The sequence below is a fragment of the Enoplosus armatus genome, chromosome 14, assembly GCF_043641665.1.
Source record: "Enoplosus armatus isolate fEnoArm2 chromosome 14, fEnoArm2.hap1, whole genome shotgun sequence".
In the NCBI taxonomy this organism is placed as follows: Eukaryota; Metazoa; Chordata; class Actinopteri; order Centrarchiformes; family Enoplosidae; genus Enoplosus; species Enoplosus armatus.
Window position 1 is genome coordinate 3,793,178 of NC_092193.1, and position 19,284 is coordinate 3,812,461.

Sequence of the window (19,284 nt, forward strand, 5' to 3'; positions counted from 1 at the left end):
TAAAGCCCTTTTACTTGGCAGAGTGCAGCTCACACTCTGGCTATAGTAATTGCCTGTTATTAGACTCATGCCCTGGCCATACTGGTGGGCCATATGGAAAACAGGAGAATGTGCCTTTGAAATTCAATTACCTCCCCCATGCATATATTACATTCTGTTGCTTCATCTGAGTGATGTGCTGCAAACCTCAAGGAGCCAGTGTCCTTTTTCTTAATTCACCTACAACTGCCCCACTTACAGTCTATGCCAGGACAGCGCTGCATATGACACACGGCTTATATTTAAATGCTGTTTCTTATGTGGCAGAAAAATCTGTAGATCTGAAGGTTTTCACAAGATAATGGTTCTGTCAAATAATCGTTTAGTTTGATCCATGGGGGAGTTAACAATTTTGATTATCATTCTTCCTTGTTCCAGATTCTCAGATGTGAAGCTTATCTCTGTTTTACGTCATTGTAAGTGGAATATCTTTACTCATGTTTTGTCCAAAATCCAAAATGAAAACAGCTTGGACTCCCTCAAATTGTGATGGACATTTCTAGACTAAACAATTAAGAGAGATTAGTTGATATAAAAAAAAAAAAAACACCATCTGGTTTCTTAGCCGTCCCTATTTAGCCACGACTTTCATCCATATCATATGTCTTCTTTGCCATGGGAGCCCTCTTCTTCTTTTTCACCAGTAGTTTGGGGACAAGGGGAGGATTGTGGGTAGCACGGTCTAATTCCATCAGGATGACTGATGTCCGCTCTCCCAGCAGCACCGCGCCAGCGTTATTGCACTCATTTATACCACTATGGGAAAAGAGGAGTTCCTTCCTCTGATTCTGGGGGTTTAGAAAGGGCATAATATTGCCTCTTGTATTTTACTGTAACATTTTAATACTGCTATTATCTGGATTCCTTCAGGGTATTTCCCCCTCCCTTCTACAGTCGCCGTGTTCAGGCAGATGAGCCAACATTCCTACTGTAGGAATATTCAACACTCCTAAACCGCTAAAGGGATTTCTTTCTCATGTGAAAATTATTGGGACTGTAATTCACCCACGGGTAACTTTCGATTCAGCTTTGGAATAATGGTTGCGTGGGTGCTCACCCCTCACTCTCATTTGCATGCCAGCCTATCCTCGTGGTCGGCCAAGCGGCAGGGCAATGCCAATCACTTCCAGAGATGATTGCCCCGTCTTCATTTGGTTTAAAGGGGAGTGTCTCTTTAGCACTCTTAATCATTTTATGGCCTTCCCACCATCTGATGTCCACAGTGCTCCCGCCAGGCTCTCAATACATTGCACAGCCATAAAAGTAATTAGATTGGCTTTGTGTTACGACACAATTACTGAACCCACACCGCTAATGAACATCGGAGGAGCGGAAGGAGTTGTGGTACAAGTGTGGGCTGGACCTTGAGGTGGTGCTCTGCTGCTGAGAGAGAGTGTAACCTTTATGTGTGCGCGTGCTCTCTTGTATGTCTATCTTTGTGAGGACCGATTGTAGATTTAGTCCGGGCCTCACTTTTTTTAAAGGGCTGTTTGGGTTACAGTTAGCTTTAGGTTAAGTAGTTCAGAGTAAGGGCTTAGGTTGTGCAGTTATAATGGTTGAGATTAGGTTTAAGGGCTGAATATGCTTCAAACGAAGTGCTTATCAAATTGTTGAACAGCGTCAGAGAGCCCCTCGTCCCAGACCTTTCCAACCTCTGAATTGGGGGGGGGGGACCTAGGACATAGAGCTCTTGGAGAAAGACTGGGGAAAAAATGGGATGCAGCCAGGGGGAGGCCATGGCAGCTTTTGGGAACAGGTATAAATACTTTTGCCTTTGGATCTGGTTGGGCAAACATTGTACAAACCAGTTTGTTTCAAGGATACTGAACCCTTTGGGTCTAGGATTAATTGATGAGATGCATTAGTATATTTCACTTAATGGCTGGGAGTTTGTACATATGCAAGTATATATATATAGGTATACATTCATAAAATAAAAGAAATAATGAATTTAATATGTGCACATACCTACTGTAACTTATGTAAGTCTATGGCTGTTTGTGGGGAGGACTGTCACAATGTCAACAGGCCAAGTGTTGTCTCCTTCATTAACACCCACTAACATCCACCTCGTCTCATCACTGCACCCCTGCTCTGAGTCTCCAGCATGGCCCCTCCCTCACTCCCCCTCCTTCTGTCTGTCTGTGTCTCACCTTCATTTTGACCTGAGAAGAGACGAGCTCAGGGTGTGTCTGCCCGACTAACTGCTGGTAAGTGTCTGTGGTTTGGAGTTGGGGGGGGTGGAGGGAGGGGGCAGTGGGAGATTTTGCGAGGTATCCTGTGTCAGAGACGGCTGCTAGTTTTATTGGGCTACTGTGTGGAAACCTTGACTCCAGTTGTGATTTTCATGCTTTGAATTTGAACTGAGGGATCACATGTTCATTAGTTTATTTTTAAATCAGATGTTTGTTATCAATTTATAAATATTCTTTTTTTTTTATTTTGACGTGTCTGTCCAGGGGTCTGAAGTCTGTGACCCATTAGGACATTCATACGTAGCAAGTCAGCTGCTCCAATTTCTTCCAAAAACGAATTTGTTAATCAAATAAAAAGAATCAGTCTTCACTAAACTGTATGGTAATATGAGATTTTCATTATTTCTTTATGCTATCTGACATTGATTAAAACTCACAAGAGAGACATTTGAATGAAATTTGCAAAACTACAGGATGAAAATCACCATAACTGGAGTCTTATGCCATAAATGAGAAAATAGTTTTATTTGTTATTGTTTGATTACTTATAAATGGTGTTTAAATGTTTGTTTGATGGAATGTGGCTTTTGATTGTGTTATCTCAATTAGAGATTATTGTTATTATAAAGTGCAGAATATAGTATAAAGTGAATGTTAAAGTCGACTGATTTGCTTAAATCGTATGAAACCACTGATTTAAAGATGGAGTGTAAGCACCTCTAACACATTCATACATCTATCTTGCATTAGCACTGCAGGCAGTTCAACATCATGAATGTTTAACTGAACACAGAAAAGTCATCAGTATTTATTTAACTCTGGGAGTGTAAAACTTCCAGCAGTCTCGGAGCCATATCAGCTCTACACGCAGCTCTCTGACCAGCACAAAGTAACCGTCACAACTTAACATCGTACATCTCGCTGCGTCACCACAACATGACTTGTACAGGGGTCTGTTTTTTGTTCCTCTTTTACTACGATAAGGCAGTATTATCGTGGCAAAGCAAAATTACGTTTAAAATCCACAGATCTTATAGGGACTATTTCTGAGGTAGAAAGTAGTTCCAGTGAAAACGTTTCACTGTCAGGTCTTTAGGTTATCCTTCTAACCCTTAAGAATGGATGAGACATCAAATTGATCCTAGAACAGGACGCTTATGACACATTTGGAATAAAATAATGTCTGAGGTCAGTATAATAATATTGAATTGAAACACTCCACATCATGTTTGTCTACCCGGTGCACATTTCCGCTGATTTCATTGGACAGCATTTAAATTAAGAGTGAATTATTGTCAAATCACAACAGATAGATGGAATGAAGATGATCACGATGGGGATCAGAGTTAACCGAGCTGCCGTCTTGCTTGTTTTCAGTCCAACGCCAGCGGCAATGGTCCGGGCGGCTACAGCCAGCCGGGTCGCCACTCGGTGTCGGTCGAGGTTCAGATGCAACGACAGAGACAGGAAGAGAGAGACTCGTTCGCCCAGGCACAGCGGCAGTACAGCTCCCTGCCACGGTAAGAGTGTGTGTGTGTGTGTGTGTGACGGGCTTGATATGATGTGTTGAATGTTTCTGTCTAACAATCAATATGTGCTTCGAGATTGTGTGTGTTGATTCTTCTAGCTGTCTGTTCATGTGAAATGTGTCCAGGAGGTTCTGTTTGTGTCTGTTTTAGATGTGTAATCGAATATAATGTGCTGTAATGTATCTCGAGAAGTGATGTGTGCGTGCGCGCTCGTGCACGCCTGTCTTATTATATCAGATTCATTGTAATAGCCGTGTGACAGTAATGATAGCAGATATATATTTGTAACATCTGAGTTAGAAAAGGGGTTGTAGCTGGTCAGTTTCAGACCACAAACCTACACACACACACACACACACACACACACACACACACACACACACACACACACACACACACACACACACTCAGCCTGAGAATGGACAGATCATATTACCCTCTCACACAGATCTGACATGATTGCTTTCCTCTCCCTTAATGTAATTCCCTTTGATCTGCATGCTATGACTGCCTGTTGTTCCAGGAAGTGTGTGTGTGTGTGTGTGTGTGTGTGTGTGTGTGTGTGTGTGTGTGTGTGTGTGTGTGTGTGTGTGTGTGTGTGTGTGTGTGTGTGTGTGTGTGTGTGTGTGTGTGTGTGTGTGTGTGTGTGTGTGTGTGTGTGGTAGCAGGCAGTGACTTATTGGAGACATTAGGGACATTTTTCTTAATAGGGACAGGGACTATCACCTTGACTGTTTGCTGAAGTGTCACGTGGTTTGATCAAACATAGTTTGATGAAGTATCAGTAACGTCAGCGTGTTTAGACGGGACTTTACGATCTATACAACATACAAACCCCAGTATCCTCAGGCATTCAAAAGTATTCAGTGGAAATATAAAGTATATATGTGCTAACACTAAATCGCACTGGTATGAACCTTTTTGAAGACGTTTTTTTTTTATATATATATATATATATATATTCTAGAGTCAGTTCAAGCATGAACTGTCCAGGAGGAAATGTTATCATCAGTCATTATTATGTTTCCCGAAGCAGTCTGTAATAATTCACTCAAACTCTCAAACACCCTCAAGGTCAAAACAAGCAGAGCTCACCATACATACAACATTAAATACATTATCTTCTATTACTTCACCATCGTACTCTAATCCACTGTTATCGACATAAATCCCTTCCTTGATAAATATTGCAGGCGGCTTTGCTCAAAGATTAATGAACTAGTGTCTCGCTCCGGCGCTCAGAGGCAACATCCTGTGGCCACGTCCCTTCACTTTTCCACTAATTCCATTAAGAAACTGTTCTGTTTGGATAAACCCCGCTGTAGTATCTTGAGAACACTTACTATTGTTTGACTTAGAGCATACCATCGTGTGAAGTCAGAGGCTGAGACAGCAGAGTAAGATCACAGCCTTGATGGGAATCATATGGGCCCGTGTTGTTCATGGAGGGCAAAACTCTTCATGGATTGGGGATGGAGACGTGATTAATGGCAGTAGCATTCCTTAAAAAAAACAGCTTTCATTTTGGCGAAAGGTCAATTCCCTTATGAGCGAAACCCTTCCCTAAACAAGGAGCTGTGAGTGGAAATAAACCGCTGCCATTTGAAACAGCGACGTCGAATGAAGGGCCCTCATATTCATCTCAGACGAGCACCATTGATCTCAGAGCCAAAGTAATGCCGTTATGGGAGGCCAAGGGCTGGCTGCAACAGCTGCAGCGGCATTTGGTCTCACTAGTGTGTGTCTGCATGCATGCACGTGTGTCACAACCACATGTCTAACTGCCCTGCGCTATACACACCTCACAAAGTCTCCCTCTTTTCTCTCAATCTCACTCTGTCACCTTTTCCCCCTTTGGTTTTTTTTTTTTATCATCTGTCATGCTTCACCGTGTGCATGCACAGAATACAGAGCAGTATACATCTTTCTGTATTTACCACACATGTACATGTTCCCCCTTGGCACAGCATCAGACAGAGAGAGCGATCTGGTTTGCATTTCTCAGCAGGGAGGCAGACCAGCTTTGGCCTCTTTGTCAACATACGAAATGAAATCAGATGCCGGGGACGCCTGTCTCTGAAAATTGAAATCACTCAACCGTGTGCGAGAATAAACCTGGGCTATATTCTCCTATCTCTCCGATCGAGAAGCGTATCCATTCCCAATTGCATTCAATCTCTGTTGAATAAAAACAAAGGTCTTTTCTATTCTCATTAAAGATTTTTTTCCCCTCTTCCTACTCAAATCCAAACACAGGAATAATACGACTTCTTCACAGCTGGCTGAGAAACCTGCTAATTATGCATGGCTCCGAGTCAAAAGCCCATTGATGTTTCTGTGTGTCTTCTTCTTCTTCTTCTCTCTCTCTGCTCTGGTTTTGCCCTGCCCTCGAGATAAATGGGTGGAGCTGTAGGGCTTGGGACACTCATGCATATCGTATGGGCTCACACACACACACACACACACAAAAGGGAAAGGGCTGCCACAAAGAGGCTAGCCAAGCAGAAATGAGAGGTGATGTCACACATCTGGATTTCTCTCCCCCCACCTCTCCACTGGTTAAGGGCGAGGCAGTCCCCCAGAATCATGACACTAACCGTGCCTTTAAGACACTTGTGTCAGGTGTCAAATATCAGGCCGGGCAAATCCATCGTGGGCAAAATGGTCGCCTCATTTTTCCATCTGCGAAAGGTCTGCTGTTACTGTCTGTCAGATCCAATGGTTGTTTCTGTCTCTCTCAAAATGACCCTAATGGGCTGGAAGGGGGCTTTGACATGGTTAGGTATCCCTGTATGTTGTTACCATGGGCTGGTACTTGCCCAGAGGCAGTTTGCGAGGCTGTAATGGTGCCTCATTTTCATTGAATGTGATGTCTTGGCTACCACGCAAGTGACAGTACAATAATTTTTCAAACACTAGTCCATCTCCCAAGAGGTAATACGTTGGCAATGTTTTTGTTGCTGGCAATATTTTTCCCAGCAGACCAGGTCACCATATGTGGCAAAGAGGGTTCATGTTGTGTGTCATGGAGAAAGAAAGGATGAGAGAGTATCTGCACATATGTGACTGTTTTAACCTGCATCACCTGATTTACGCCTTTTATATCCGAAATCGAGGTTTCATGAAATTTGAGTTGAGTTTTTCTTCTGCGTCAATCATATTCCAGTTGATGTATGTACGTCAATAGTTAGAAATGACATTTGCTAAAAGCCCATGCAGCATGACTTTCCAAGTTGCACAGTGTGAATGTAATGTTAACAAATATATAGTCCACAGTTAACTCACTCGCCTCCGTGGCAACATTACACTGAAGTGCCAAAACCAAGAACATATTCATCCCAAATGGAAGTAAAAATAGGAACCCATGACAAAACCCATGAAAGTGGACCTTTTTCCGTTTTGCACTATAAATTCCTAGAACACTGTCACTCCCCTCTTTACACTCATATATGAATATTAACTGTGTGTTGAAAACCTGTGGACATACAAAAAATAACTACTTTAAATTGTCTGACAAAATAAAGGTCCTCTTGCTAGATTTCTCCCGAGTTTGCTCAGTATCAGATGAGTAAGCATGTACTGAGCACATTTCATCTGCCGAAGAAGACCATGAGATGCAGTTAAAAGCTCCAGGGGGAAAAAGCCAGTATGCAGACCTGGAGTTAAGTTTGGGTTTTTTTTGGTGACACTATTTCTAAGGTGAAGAATACATTTTCACACTCAATTTCAAATTGCGTTTTTCATAAAACGTGTCCTACAGCATGCACTTAACCACTAGCACGCCAACAATGATGGCATTTCTGAGTAGTTTTAACATGTTCTGAAAATAACTCGATATGGAATTACTAGCTGAGGCCTGTAGTGACTACGCTTTTGTCCTGTAAATAAAGGAGGTGCATACTCAACAAAATCAGCAGAGGCTTTAAAGGGCTGAACAAATCATGGATGTGTCATTTAGGTTTATGTTTAAGGAATGAAACCAAAAGTCAAACCGCATCTCACGTTTTCCTGTTTCTTCTCCCCACACCAGGCAACCCAGGAAGAATCCCAGCTCCATCTCCCAGGACTCGTGGGATAAGGCGTACCCACCTGGCGAGGGCTTCCAGACAGCAAAGGACAACCCCAGGTACTCCAGCTACCAGGGCTCCAGGAACGGCTACCCAGGGAGCGGTGGGGTCAATGCCAGAGTCCTTCTGGAAGCCCAGGAGCTCCTGAGGCAGGAGCAGAGGCGCCGAGAGCAGGAAGCCAAAGGGAAGATAATGCAGGAGAGCACCGGTAACAGCAGCTATGAGGGGTACTCCACAATGCACCTGAAGGACCCGGCCTCCCCCAAGGGTCCGTACCGCCAAGATGTGCCACCTTCGCCTTCGCAGTTAGCAAGGCTTAATAGATTGGGGTCAGAGAAAGGAAGACTTTTTTATTCTTGAGGAGTATTGTTGGACTGACAGATGAAGAGCTGAACCGAGAACTAAGGGGATTCCCTTAAAGTGGACGCTACAAATCTTGACAAAGGGACAACCTAGAGGTCTTATAGCTTAGTGATGATCCTAGAGGTAAACAGTTGTGAAGTGTACTCAGTATGTGGGTGTTTGTGTTCAATCCCTCGCTGTGCTGACGACCTATAGCGGTAGTCAGTCAGTCCCTCCTACAGACATGAGACGCTCAGTGCCTTCTCTGCATTCACGAACACGATGCTTGTTCACAGTCGTCCAGGACTCTGATTCATCGAGATCTGGCACCGTCATGTACCGACAATCAAATGGGCAGACAGGCAAGCGAGTGGGCGTTCTTTTGAGCCCATGGGGAGGCGTAAGTTTCTGTGTGGGTTTTATGTGTGGGCATGTGACAAGGTACATGTTTCACGATCAAGTATGTGTGTCGTGGCTTTACAAAGTGTCCCGTGGATGACTCGTCCCATCGGTCACAAATCACCTTCTTCACTTCACTTGAGTTAACGGTCGACCCCTATCGACGCTGCCGGCGTTTCTCTGCATTCTGTTTCGTCTACTTCCAGTGTTTCCTCCTCAGCGATCGAGCTCTCTCGCTTGAGCACTCCCCGGGGAGCAGAGAAAACAAGGCAAAGTGTATGAAAGAAGCAGGGCACAGTGTGTGTGTTATTAATAAAAAAAAAAAAAAGCCCCCCTCATAAATGATTCATATGGTGTGTTATCTCCATGGAGGAGACCCAGGCAGACAGGGTAGACAGCTCTGATCCTCTGCCTGGCCCCCCTGCCCCGCTCTGGGCTTGATTCGCTGGCCCGCCTGCCTGTCTGTCTGCAGCTCTGGCTCCCATCCTCCTCTCGTTGTTCTCGTCGCCTCTCTGTTCATTACCTTTCTTTCTTCTACCTCAACACCCCCACCTTTATCCTCTCCTCTCCCGCTCCCCTCTTCGCTCATCTCCCACCTTCCTCTCATCTCACCCCTCCCCTTCCCCTTAGTCTTCCTCCTGCTACCCACTATCGCCCTCCTCCTCGTCTCCCGAGTCAGGCTCTGCACTGAATTTTTCATCACAAGCCACCTGCTGCCTGCCAGAGCCAAAGAACGCTGCCACCAGAGGCGCCGTCAGAGGCCCCGGCTTCTGACATAAAGAGAGGAATAAAAGCAAAAGCAAAAGAGCCCGAATGAAGATGGGGAAAGAGACAATGAGCCTCCCAGTGTGAGATTAGCCGGAGCTTTTCTCCTGTTTTTTAACAAAAGGCAAAATTGTCCTCAAGATTTAATTTCTTTCAATTGCTGTAATTGCTTTCAGTATTTTTACCTTTTTAAGCATTAAGCTGACACTCTTCTCCAGAATTTAAAGAAATGTTTCTTTGAACTGCTTCCTCCCAAAGAAATAGTTTCAGAGTATGTTCTGGGAATTGTCCACAGTTGAGGCCTGGTCGCACTAGAAAGTGGCACCGCAAAGTTCATCCGCACCCCGCAGGGCTAGTTAGCCAGAACAATGCTAGCGCTAGTTAGTCACAGTCATGGTCACAATAGCTCTCAGAATCTGCCAGCTTCCTAACCGTCGGTCCACAGATCCGTTAGCTCGGCACTAACACGGTGATTAGTTCACACAGTTTATTCAAAAGACGTATTTGTACCATTGACTCTCGTATAACCGCGCCTCTTCTGTGGAGCAGTTTATACTCCAACAGAGGAGGGCTTTATAAAAGCGGACCGTACAAACGCTTCCTCCATTCTGGACTCTGCAGCTTTCCATTTCTGCAAAGCTCAGCTCTGTCAAGACGGACTGTTATTGGTCAACTGTGGAATTTGCACGCCAAAAGTTGAACTTGTTGCAAAAGTTTCGCGCAGATTTACTTCGAGTAAATCTACTGATTGTGGAGATTCCATTAAAATGAATTGATTTTCAGATGTTTTGAATGCTAGTGTGACTGGGCCTTAAGCAGGACATGTTTTTGGTAAGAGATGGAGCTGATGTTGATTTATTTTAAATTTACTTTTCAAAGGCAGTGAGGACCACACATGTAATCGCTTATAACTCCACTGTGTAAGGGTGGAGACAGAAATCTCAAAACCTGGACGAATCAAACCAAAACTCGCTGCGTGACTAGATACCACTGGAGGTAAAAAGGTTTTTTGCAATTTAGGTGAACCAAACCTTCAAACCAGTGATGTGTATGATTATGAATCATGCTAGCCCAGTGTCTCGTTACATTATGACCCGAGAGTATTTACATTTTCATTCCAATCAAACTCTTCAGCAGCTTTCACCCACAGAGGAGGAGCTAATCAGTGAATCCAGCTGCTGGAGTTGTAGGTCGGAAAGAAGACCTTGGGCGTTGATGACACATGCTTAAAAATCACTGCCGCAGCCCTCCAGCCCACTACTATAATTGTTGCAGTAGGTGGCAACCTACCCTCTTAGTCTGCTCCTACCCTTCTTTGATCGCTAATGTTTGTCACGTGATTGTCTCTGCCTGCAAGTGAACAAATGAGATCGAGCTGAGGTCGAACTTTAAGCAAAAGGGAAATAAAAAAATCAAATAAAACGTGGCCATCGTCAAGCTGCAGAAAACAAACAGGCGGTACGTAATTGCCCTTCACTCCTACACGCTCTCCATATGCAGAGTGAAGCTGCATGACATACATTATCTCCTGTTGGTTAATGAAGACCCCTGCTGGGAAAGCTACAGGCTTAGTAGGGGTAATAAATGGTGCACGAAAAAGTAAGAAGATGAAGAAACAAATCCATTATTCATTGTTCAAGCGTGTAAACTGGGATTATAACCTGAGGAAAGTTACTACTACTACTCTGTTTTAAGCTAACTAAAATGTCCCTTTTGCATTATGTATGTGCACAGGTGTAACAACACAAAGACACTATGGCCCCGCGCCATTGTGTTGTTAAACCCATGCAGCAATGGGGCTGACGAAAACTGTTACCAAATACGAGACAAACTGTGTCTCCACTCTGAATGGTTTTTAGTAAAAAGTGTTTGGTTGTAGCGGCCAGCACTTCCTGCTGTGAACACTCGTGCGACTCGCACATGAAGAAGGATGTATTTGACCTGTGCTCTAAACTTTACTGTTCAGCTGTCCAGTTACGGGGTCTGATATCGATAAGTGCCTGAGATAATATCATAATATTTTTCACAAACGGGGACACGATGTGATATGTTTGTCAGTGACACTACAGCACACAAACTACAGTGTGTTTTTAAACATTTTTAATATCATATTAAAATGTGTTTTTCGGGTACTCCTTCCTGAACCTTTTTTTAATTTTATTTACAAGAGCCAACACTTACAAGCGGTTATCAGTGTATTTGTATCCCGTTTGACATTGCCTTCAACCATGCTGTACCATGACGTGTTTTTAAAGTATAAAAAGAAAGCTAATGGAAGCTTGATGTGCAATGGTTTTGTTTTTTGTTTTGTTTTTTCCAGAAAACTTTTACATGATATATTAAGAAATGTATGCAGCCACTTTTCCTGTACATATCAAATTTAGAATAAAACGGAAGGCTGTTCCATCCTGTTTACAACCTCGTCTGCCTCTGCCTGTCCTACCTTTGAACCGGGATCAAATAAGTCTTCAATCAAGCAGAAGGGACTCATTCTGCTGTCAGATGTCAAGTCTGTCAGGTCTGCTCGCTGATCTCTTCTTCTCAGACCATCAGAGAAGTTGACAAATACAACAGAGACGTGAAACACTGTTCATTCCTGTGGGGGAATCCTGCAGCAGCTGATGTACAAACGTAAGTGAAACCAATATTTGGCTTTTCTGCAACAACTGTGTTCTCCCTGTGTTCTCCCTGTGTTCTCCCTGTGTTCTCCCTGTGTTCTCCCTGTGTAACCGATCTGTTGAACACACTGAGGTAATCTCCCTTAACACCACTGTGCTTCCTGTTATTAAGTCCAACCTCATTCCCATTGTCCCTCACAGGGGATCTGTTGAGCAGCTCCCTGCTACTGTTTTTGTTCTGAAGGTCAAAGGTGACGTCCTAACCAAATACCACTAACGCCACTTAAGCCAACCGGCCGTATGTTGGAAGAAACGGAGATATGGGAACTGAGGGAAAAGAGGCAGAAGCAGCGAAGTCCCTTTGCCTCATCCTGTGCTTTTATCCTTCACAGCAGTCTGTTCTTTTTATTGACTTTGTGGTGTGTGTGTGTGTGTGTGTGTGTGTGTGTGTGTGTGTGTGTGTGTGTGTGTGTGAGAGATTCAGAGGGAGTTGCGTGCAGGAAATTGTCACCATGCTGTGGTCAGATTCAGACAACCGAAGAGGTTTTATTTGTAAAAAATATTTGACTCTTTGAAATGTTGAACCAGAGGCGGTCAATAACCTTCAGAGCATTTCCTTCAAGGTGCACTGAGGAAACCCACATGGCCACAGACCCTCACACACACACACACATCCTCACACACCGGGGTTTGCATTAGTGAGGACATTTCGCACTCACAAGCATGGATTTACAAGAACACAGGATGCCGGCTCAGCTGTCTCAGTCCTCTCTGCGTTGATAAACACTGCTGAAATATGGAACATGCACAGTGCTTCTTGACTGCAGTTCAGGTGAGGCCAGACAAAACATGTCTGTGTGTGGAACAAACAGGTATACCCTAACAGGCTTCATCTCCTAGGACTTTCAGCACCTATCTGTATCTTTATTTATATAGATACAGATAGGTGTTTTTGTCCAAAGGAGAGGTGTCAATTTTCACTGAAGACTATAAAAATAAACCTGGAGGTCCTGGTATATATCGCTGAGGACATTAGAAGTACATTTACACTGTAGACTGTAGGGCCGAATGTTTTCTCATCATTTTAAAATGATTGTTTCTGAGGAATATCCCTCTTTTCCTGTGACAACTGGGAGTTCTCACCATAGGTGGAGTTTATACTTTAAACTGATAATGAATGACATGTTGCTTATTCTCATTTTTTTTTAATGTTATATCTGCTAGTCTTCAGTACGCCAACACGCAGACACCCGATGGTCCGCAGAGGATGAATCCTAATGACTTTGTTGATCCCCTGACTTTTCATCTAGCGTCATTATTAGGTCAACATTTGAATTTGTCCAATAAGTTGGTTTATGACCTGCAAAACTAAAGCCATTCCCATCAGTCCCAGTTGTACTTTGTGTTTAATGCCAAATAGCAAATGTTTGCACGCTAACGCACTAAAGTAAGACGGTAAACATGGTACACATTATACCAGAGCTGTGCCTCACAGAGCCACAGGCAGGGCTGGAGACTGTTAGTCTTGGTTACGTCACCAGTTCATTTGAAATCTTTAGACTTGTTTCCAAATTCAGTGAAGTCAGTTCGAATTTAAACTCTGAGACGATATCCTTTTTTCCTGATACAATTGTGATGCTCCCTGTGAGGTAATGCAATGTGAGAATAGATGTATTAAATTGTTCCTGTTGCATGTTATCAATGACCAGATTTGTTTTCTTTTTCAGTGTAATGATTCATGAAATAATCAGCACGTACCATATTTCTGTGTGCGTGCAGAAGTTCCTTTTAATTAAGGAGTTGTTTCACTTGGCTCCATCTGAGTTACACAACCGCAATCTTCGGCTGCTTGTGATTAAGAGTTCCACGGGAGTACTTGATGTTGTATTACCTCGCTGAAAGACTCGCTGATAATCTATTTTTGGAAAGAAAACTCTCTTCCAATCTCTGATCTCTCACCAATAAAAAAAGCCCCTAACAGGGGATCCTCCTCTTGTAGCCTTCATCTGGTTCAGTTCTCTGCCAAAAGCTGCACGAAGAAATCCAAAAAACATCCATAAATGGCAGCTCTCCAGTGCAAGAATTAACCTCAATTAAATCATATCTTTATTAACGGTAAACATCAGGCCAATGTGTTTCGGCATTAAAGCTTTCATCGCAGCATCGTGCTCCTGACACTTGGCCAGGTTTTATAATGCCTGTGAAAAATTAGAAATAATCTACATGAGCGTGGGCGCTGCTGTGCATTTAAACATCTTGAACACAACAAAATCTAAGAAGTCACATCTTTAAGAAGCCTGCACGTATGGAATCCAAAGCGTGCCACAACATACACATTAAAAGAAGGTCATATAAATTAAAACTGAATTTGCATTCAAAAGATGCATTATTAATTAAAATAAGTAAATATTGTGCCAGTTAATTTTAATAATAATAATCAAGTTAATTAGTTAATTTAATTTCAAAACTGCGTTTGCCTGTCAAGTGTCATCTCACAGTTAATTTGTTTTCTGCGTTTTATTGTTCCCATTTCGTGATTTCCCTAATTTAAAGATGTGCCACCTTAAAAGTTAAAAATTAAATGAATTCCAACCCAAAGAGCAGCAGCAGGAGCTCTGATTGGCCAGCTGTTATGTTGGTAAGGTCAGACCAATCAGAATTCAATGATTGTTTTGCTTTACATATATATATGTGTGTGTGTTTTTAACACACAATTTAAATGCAAGTAATTAATCAATTCATAATTGCTTTTTTAAATGTATGAGCTAAATATTTGATTTTAATTCCACACTGAGAAAGTCCATAATTACTTTGGTAGCTCACCCCAGTAACCAGTAACAGTAGCCACCCTGGACCTGGTCTGGACCTGGTCTCACTGCAGGACCACCATCCTGCTCTTCAGGCCAGTAAACTTTACATTCTGTGTTATTTCTCATTCTCCTTCAGAAGCGCTGCGACATTTGAATGCGCTCCGCACCCCCCCCCCCCCCCCCCCCCCCCCCCCCCAGCTCCCCCGCAGCGATGTCACGGATCATTTCAGCCGCAGCTCTTTGTGTCGACACAGAGCCACAACAAGACGCTGCTAAACCTTCTATTCTACAGCCACCGCCGCCATCCACGCACCGTGTCGCCATTAACGCAGCCTATTATTTTGTTTAATGTCACGCTCACCTCGTACGGGGGGGTGGGGAGGGGGTTGGGGGGGGCGGTTCAGCTCGCTGGGAGGTCGGATAAGCGCCTGCTCGGAGGTGACACCTGTTTCTGCTCACTAAGTGGGGTTTTTTTGTTCGGCGTTCATGTCAAGGATGGAGAGCTCGCAGATGACACCACCCCTCTGGAATTTGGGGAGGAAGCTGGAGAGGTTGCAAAAAGCGGGGGGGGGGCGGGGACATGAGACCGTAAATCAAGATGGTAGACAAAGGAAACTAACTGAGGAAGTTCTCCAGATTTAACCTCCTTTCCACTTGTCGGACATCTGGAAAGAGGTTATTTTTTTACCATCATGAATATTTTGACCTTCTGAACAACCACACAGACTCAATAAGCTCATGAAGGCATGCTGGTGACATATAGCATGAGCTGAACATTTGTCTTTGAGTCTTTACTTCTGTAAATGTGCAGATTTAGGACCTCTGCAACTCTTGTAAGTTCAAGAAAATTAGTCATTCGCAGTGACTTTTCTAAAGTAGTATTATCTGTACCGAATGTGAGGAACGTGTTACTGCATTAAGATGAGATCCTGCTGTTATTGCATTAAGATGAGATCCTGCTGTTATTGCATTAAGATGAGATCCTGCTGTTATTGCATCCTGCATAGTCATTTATTCATTGATTCATTCATTTCATTGACTCTCGAGCAAGTAAGTCACATTCCCTAGTTCTTAGTTTCGTACTTTTGTTTCCAAGAATTGCCCTCCTCAGCCTTCAGGCTGGACCCTCTGGCTGCTTCAACCTTGGGGGTATTTTGGGGGTATTTTGGGGGTATTGGTAGCATAAAGCTAAGGTGAGAAGGAAAACAAAACATGGACAGGAAACAGATTTTGAAGGGACACAAAGCTAGCTTCAATAATACAAACAGAAGACTGAGAGAAAAGTTGCTGTCAGGCACAAAATAATAAAAATAACTCAGCGCTGTCTTCAACACAGAAAAACTAAACTAGGCCCAAAAGAAACATGACAGTACTAATAAACTCCGTGGATCAGCAAACAGACTCAGACCTCCACTGAGCACGTAGCATCACCAGCACAGAACGGGAAAAACAACTCCAAGGAGCCCCAAATCCTCCAAGCATTGACTCCGACAGGATTCTGTCCAACTTCCCTCTGTCAAATGCTCCATGAAATGACTCTAACACGCCCTGCTCTCCTCTGCTTAGCCCTACTTAGCCATGAAACCCCCTTCCTGGATTTCATGCCTCCCGTATCCGGACACTGAGCTGATGTCTGATGCTGGCGGGTTCCCCAGTCGGCCTCCGAGAGGATGAGTGGTTCATCTCTGTGGTATCCTGCAAGAACTCGGATCTGAAAGGACGTGAGTCAGATGAATGTTGGGCTGTCAGTTGTAGGAAAGCACCAATCGTCAGACTAGTTATTCAAAAGTGTGGGACTACAACCATTCAGCTCACATGAGGGCAGATCTCTGATCTCTGCTGTGGAAGACAACATTAGCTCCTCAGCAGGACACTTAGATCAGGTCTCTGGGTGTTTTTAATGGCAAATGTACAGTAAAATATTTTGTGAACTGAAGACTGTATCAATATTGTTTTGTCAATTATTAATGGAGAGAAGCAAAGCAGCCATGAAAATGCTGAAGATCATTACTTAAAAAAAACACAGCTCATGTGCAAAGTGTGCCAAAGGCTGCGTGTTTAATGATTCTCAAATGCTAATATTTTTACACATCGAGCTAATGATGTTGTAGTTTAGGGCTCAGTGGAATGAATGACATAAAACTTTGCAATTACAGCACCGGAATAATAATAATTGGTTTCTTTTACTTTGCAGTTTGTGTGTTTAGGGGAGGAAACTGGTCTTCATCACAAGACACACCACCTGTGAATTCATCACCGAAAGGTCAAACTTTCTGCTGTACTGAACACAGATGAAGACCTACATGCTGTACAGGTCAGAACTGGAAGTTTGTTTTTTTTCCCCCCTAAAAATAAATAACTCCGACATTGCTCCTACATATGCAAGTGTCTAAAGTCACACTCACTTCTTCTACTTCACATCTTCAATGCATCTTACATTTTCTAGATCATGATGTTGTTGGTTCAGGCTTTGTGGGATGGATGACGCTGCAACTTTGCAATTACACCACCTGAATGATGACTGGCTGGATTTGACTCGATCATTTTAATCGCCAAGAACAACAAATGAATAGTTATTTGTCTCTGTGGCAGAAGACTAGACAGCACATCCAGCTGTTAGTATGTAAATGTAGGTTTTATTTGCATGACTTAGTTGGCCTTTATGGGAGAGTTCTCGTTAGACTTTCATATTGCTTGAGTGCATGAGGCTTGCTGATATTTGAGGTGGGAAATACAAATCATCAATCTTTCCTGGATCAAATCAAGTTCAAATATCTGTTCTCACTGACTATCTAGTTATTTTGTGCTTCTGACTGTCGTTATTTCACTCTCAGATCCTAAAGTCGCTTGCTGGTTTGAACGGTTTCCTCTGAACACTTTGTTTTTAAGTTTTCTTCACATAACGAACACTTCTCGCTGATATTGGGGGCGCGATTCTGGTTGTGTGGTTGATTGACGGCTCCGTCTTTCACTGCTCAGGTGACCTCTTGGTCCACTGTGCTGGAGCTCCTGGAGGTTGTACCAGATCTGACCTCGTGCAGCTCTGTTGCCTTTAACTCTCCTGCTGTTTCCTGTCCTAGTTTTCGCCATCCAATAATTGGGGGGAAAAATGTGGCAAATAAAGGAAATGACCTCGGGGTCCAGGCCAGAGTTTTATTAGACAAAGACAAGTATACGGTGTACGGTGGAACCAGATGTTGTGTGATCATAGGGCAGAGGAGATAGGTGAACGAAGGGGAAAGTACCAGCACCTGTGGAGGGAGGTGCCGCTGTGGGTGACCATCTGGTAGAGGTGCTGAAGGTAATGATCATATGCATATAAGCTGTGTGTGTGTGTGTGTGTGTGTGTGTGTGTGTGTGTGTGTGTGTGTGCGGGAGAAAGATTCATTGCTTTTTCTGTTTGTTTGTAGATCTCATCAAAGAGCTAGTTAAAGCTGCTGTCATTCTATATTTTCAATCAAGGGATCAATCATTGCTGGTTTTGGTCTTGGGATATGTTGACAATAAGAAACATACAATATTTCCATCCTAATGATTTAAATCTTTTTTCCTGTATATTGTGCTGTAACACTTCAGGCTGAATATTGATCGACTTTGCTGGTTTGCTGCTTTGTATTTGTATATTAATGCTGTATTGCCAAAGGATGATTACGTCTCGTTGAGAAAAACAAAAGGGGATTTCTCGCCATAAATGTAGTTTGATTATAATCATAGAACTCTGTATGAATTAATCATTCACTGGTGTTTTTTCATCTCTTGATTTTCATGTTGTTTTTTTTTTTATTCCTTGGCAAATTATGTGATGGCATTTTGTTTTTGTAGAATAACAATTCCTCCGAGGTGGAAAAAAACACAATGCCAACCATACGGAGCAGTTTCATCCTCAGTTTGAGAATATTCTGTTGCCAGTTTTAATATGCGAAGGGAACTCTAGTTTGTTTTGTTTTCCGGATGACTTTTATTTCCGATTGTGAACAAATATATACATATGCTCAGATGACCTGAATAGACTTTCAGTAAATATATGGTGTGCGTTGTGCAGTGTGGGAGTGTATTTTTGATCAGAGAGAGAGCATGCAAATGTGTTTAAAGGAAAGACGGGACACAACATTTCTTTCTGTGTGTGTCTGTAAATGCACGATAGTCCGCGACCACTAAAGTGCCTCTGAGTTTGCACAGATGCCATTTTTTTCTTCTCTTCCTCCCACCTGGTTGATTTGAGGTGCTGATATAAAAAAAAGGGCTGCTTGATGATTCATCTCTTTTTCTCCAACCTGCTTCTGTTCAACGGGAACGTCTTTATCCCTTTTTGAGTGTAATGTCAGAAGCCGCAGTGCGACAGTCACTGTCAGCGATCCTCCTTACAGGTTCACATTCCTTTTCAGAGCCAGTTCATTCACCACAATAGACTTGTGGATCAACCCCAAGCAGAGTGTGATTAATTCTGAGCCACCGGACAAGGTGTCATCCTCCCTCTTTGTCCCATCAGTCATCTGATGCTGGTGGATGTTAATCACTTC

The 19,284-nt window shown here is 43.1% G+C and overlaps 1 protein-coding gene across 3 annotated transcripts in view; it reads left to right on the top strand.

The window, feature by feature from the left end:
- Window positions 1-8,190, top strand: part of pard3ab (par-3 family cell polarity regulator alpha, b) — a 208,257-nt gene extending 200,067 nt beyond the window's left edge. For 2 of the 3 annotated variants that reach the window (XM_070919592.1, XM_070919594.1), the window contains 2 exons: window positions 3,612-3,754; window positions 7,794-8,190. In XM_070919592.1, the coding sequence (XP_070775693.1) occupies window positions 3,612-3,754; window positions 7,794-8,190 (540 nt within the window). The remainder of the gene's footprint in view (window positions 1-3,611; window positions 3,755-7,793) is intronic. The other variant, XM_070919593.1, reaches the window with a different exon arrangement.
- The last annotated feature ends 11,094 nt before the right edge of the window (window positions 8,191-19,284 follow it).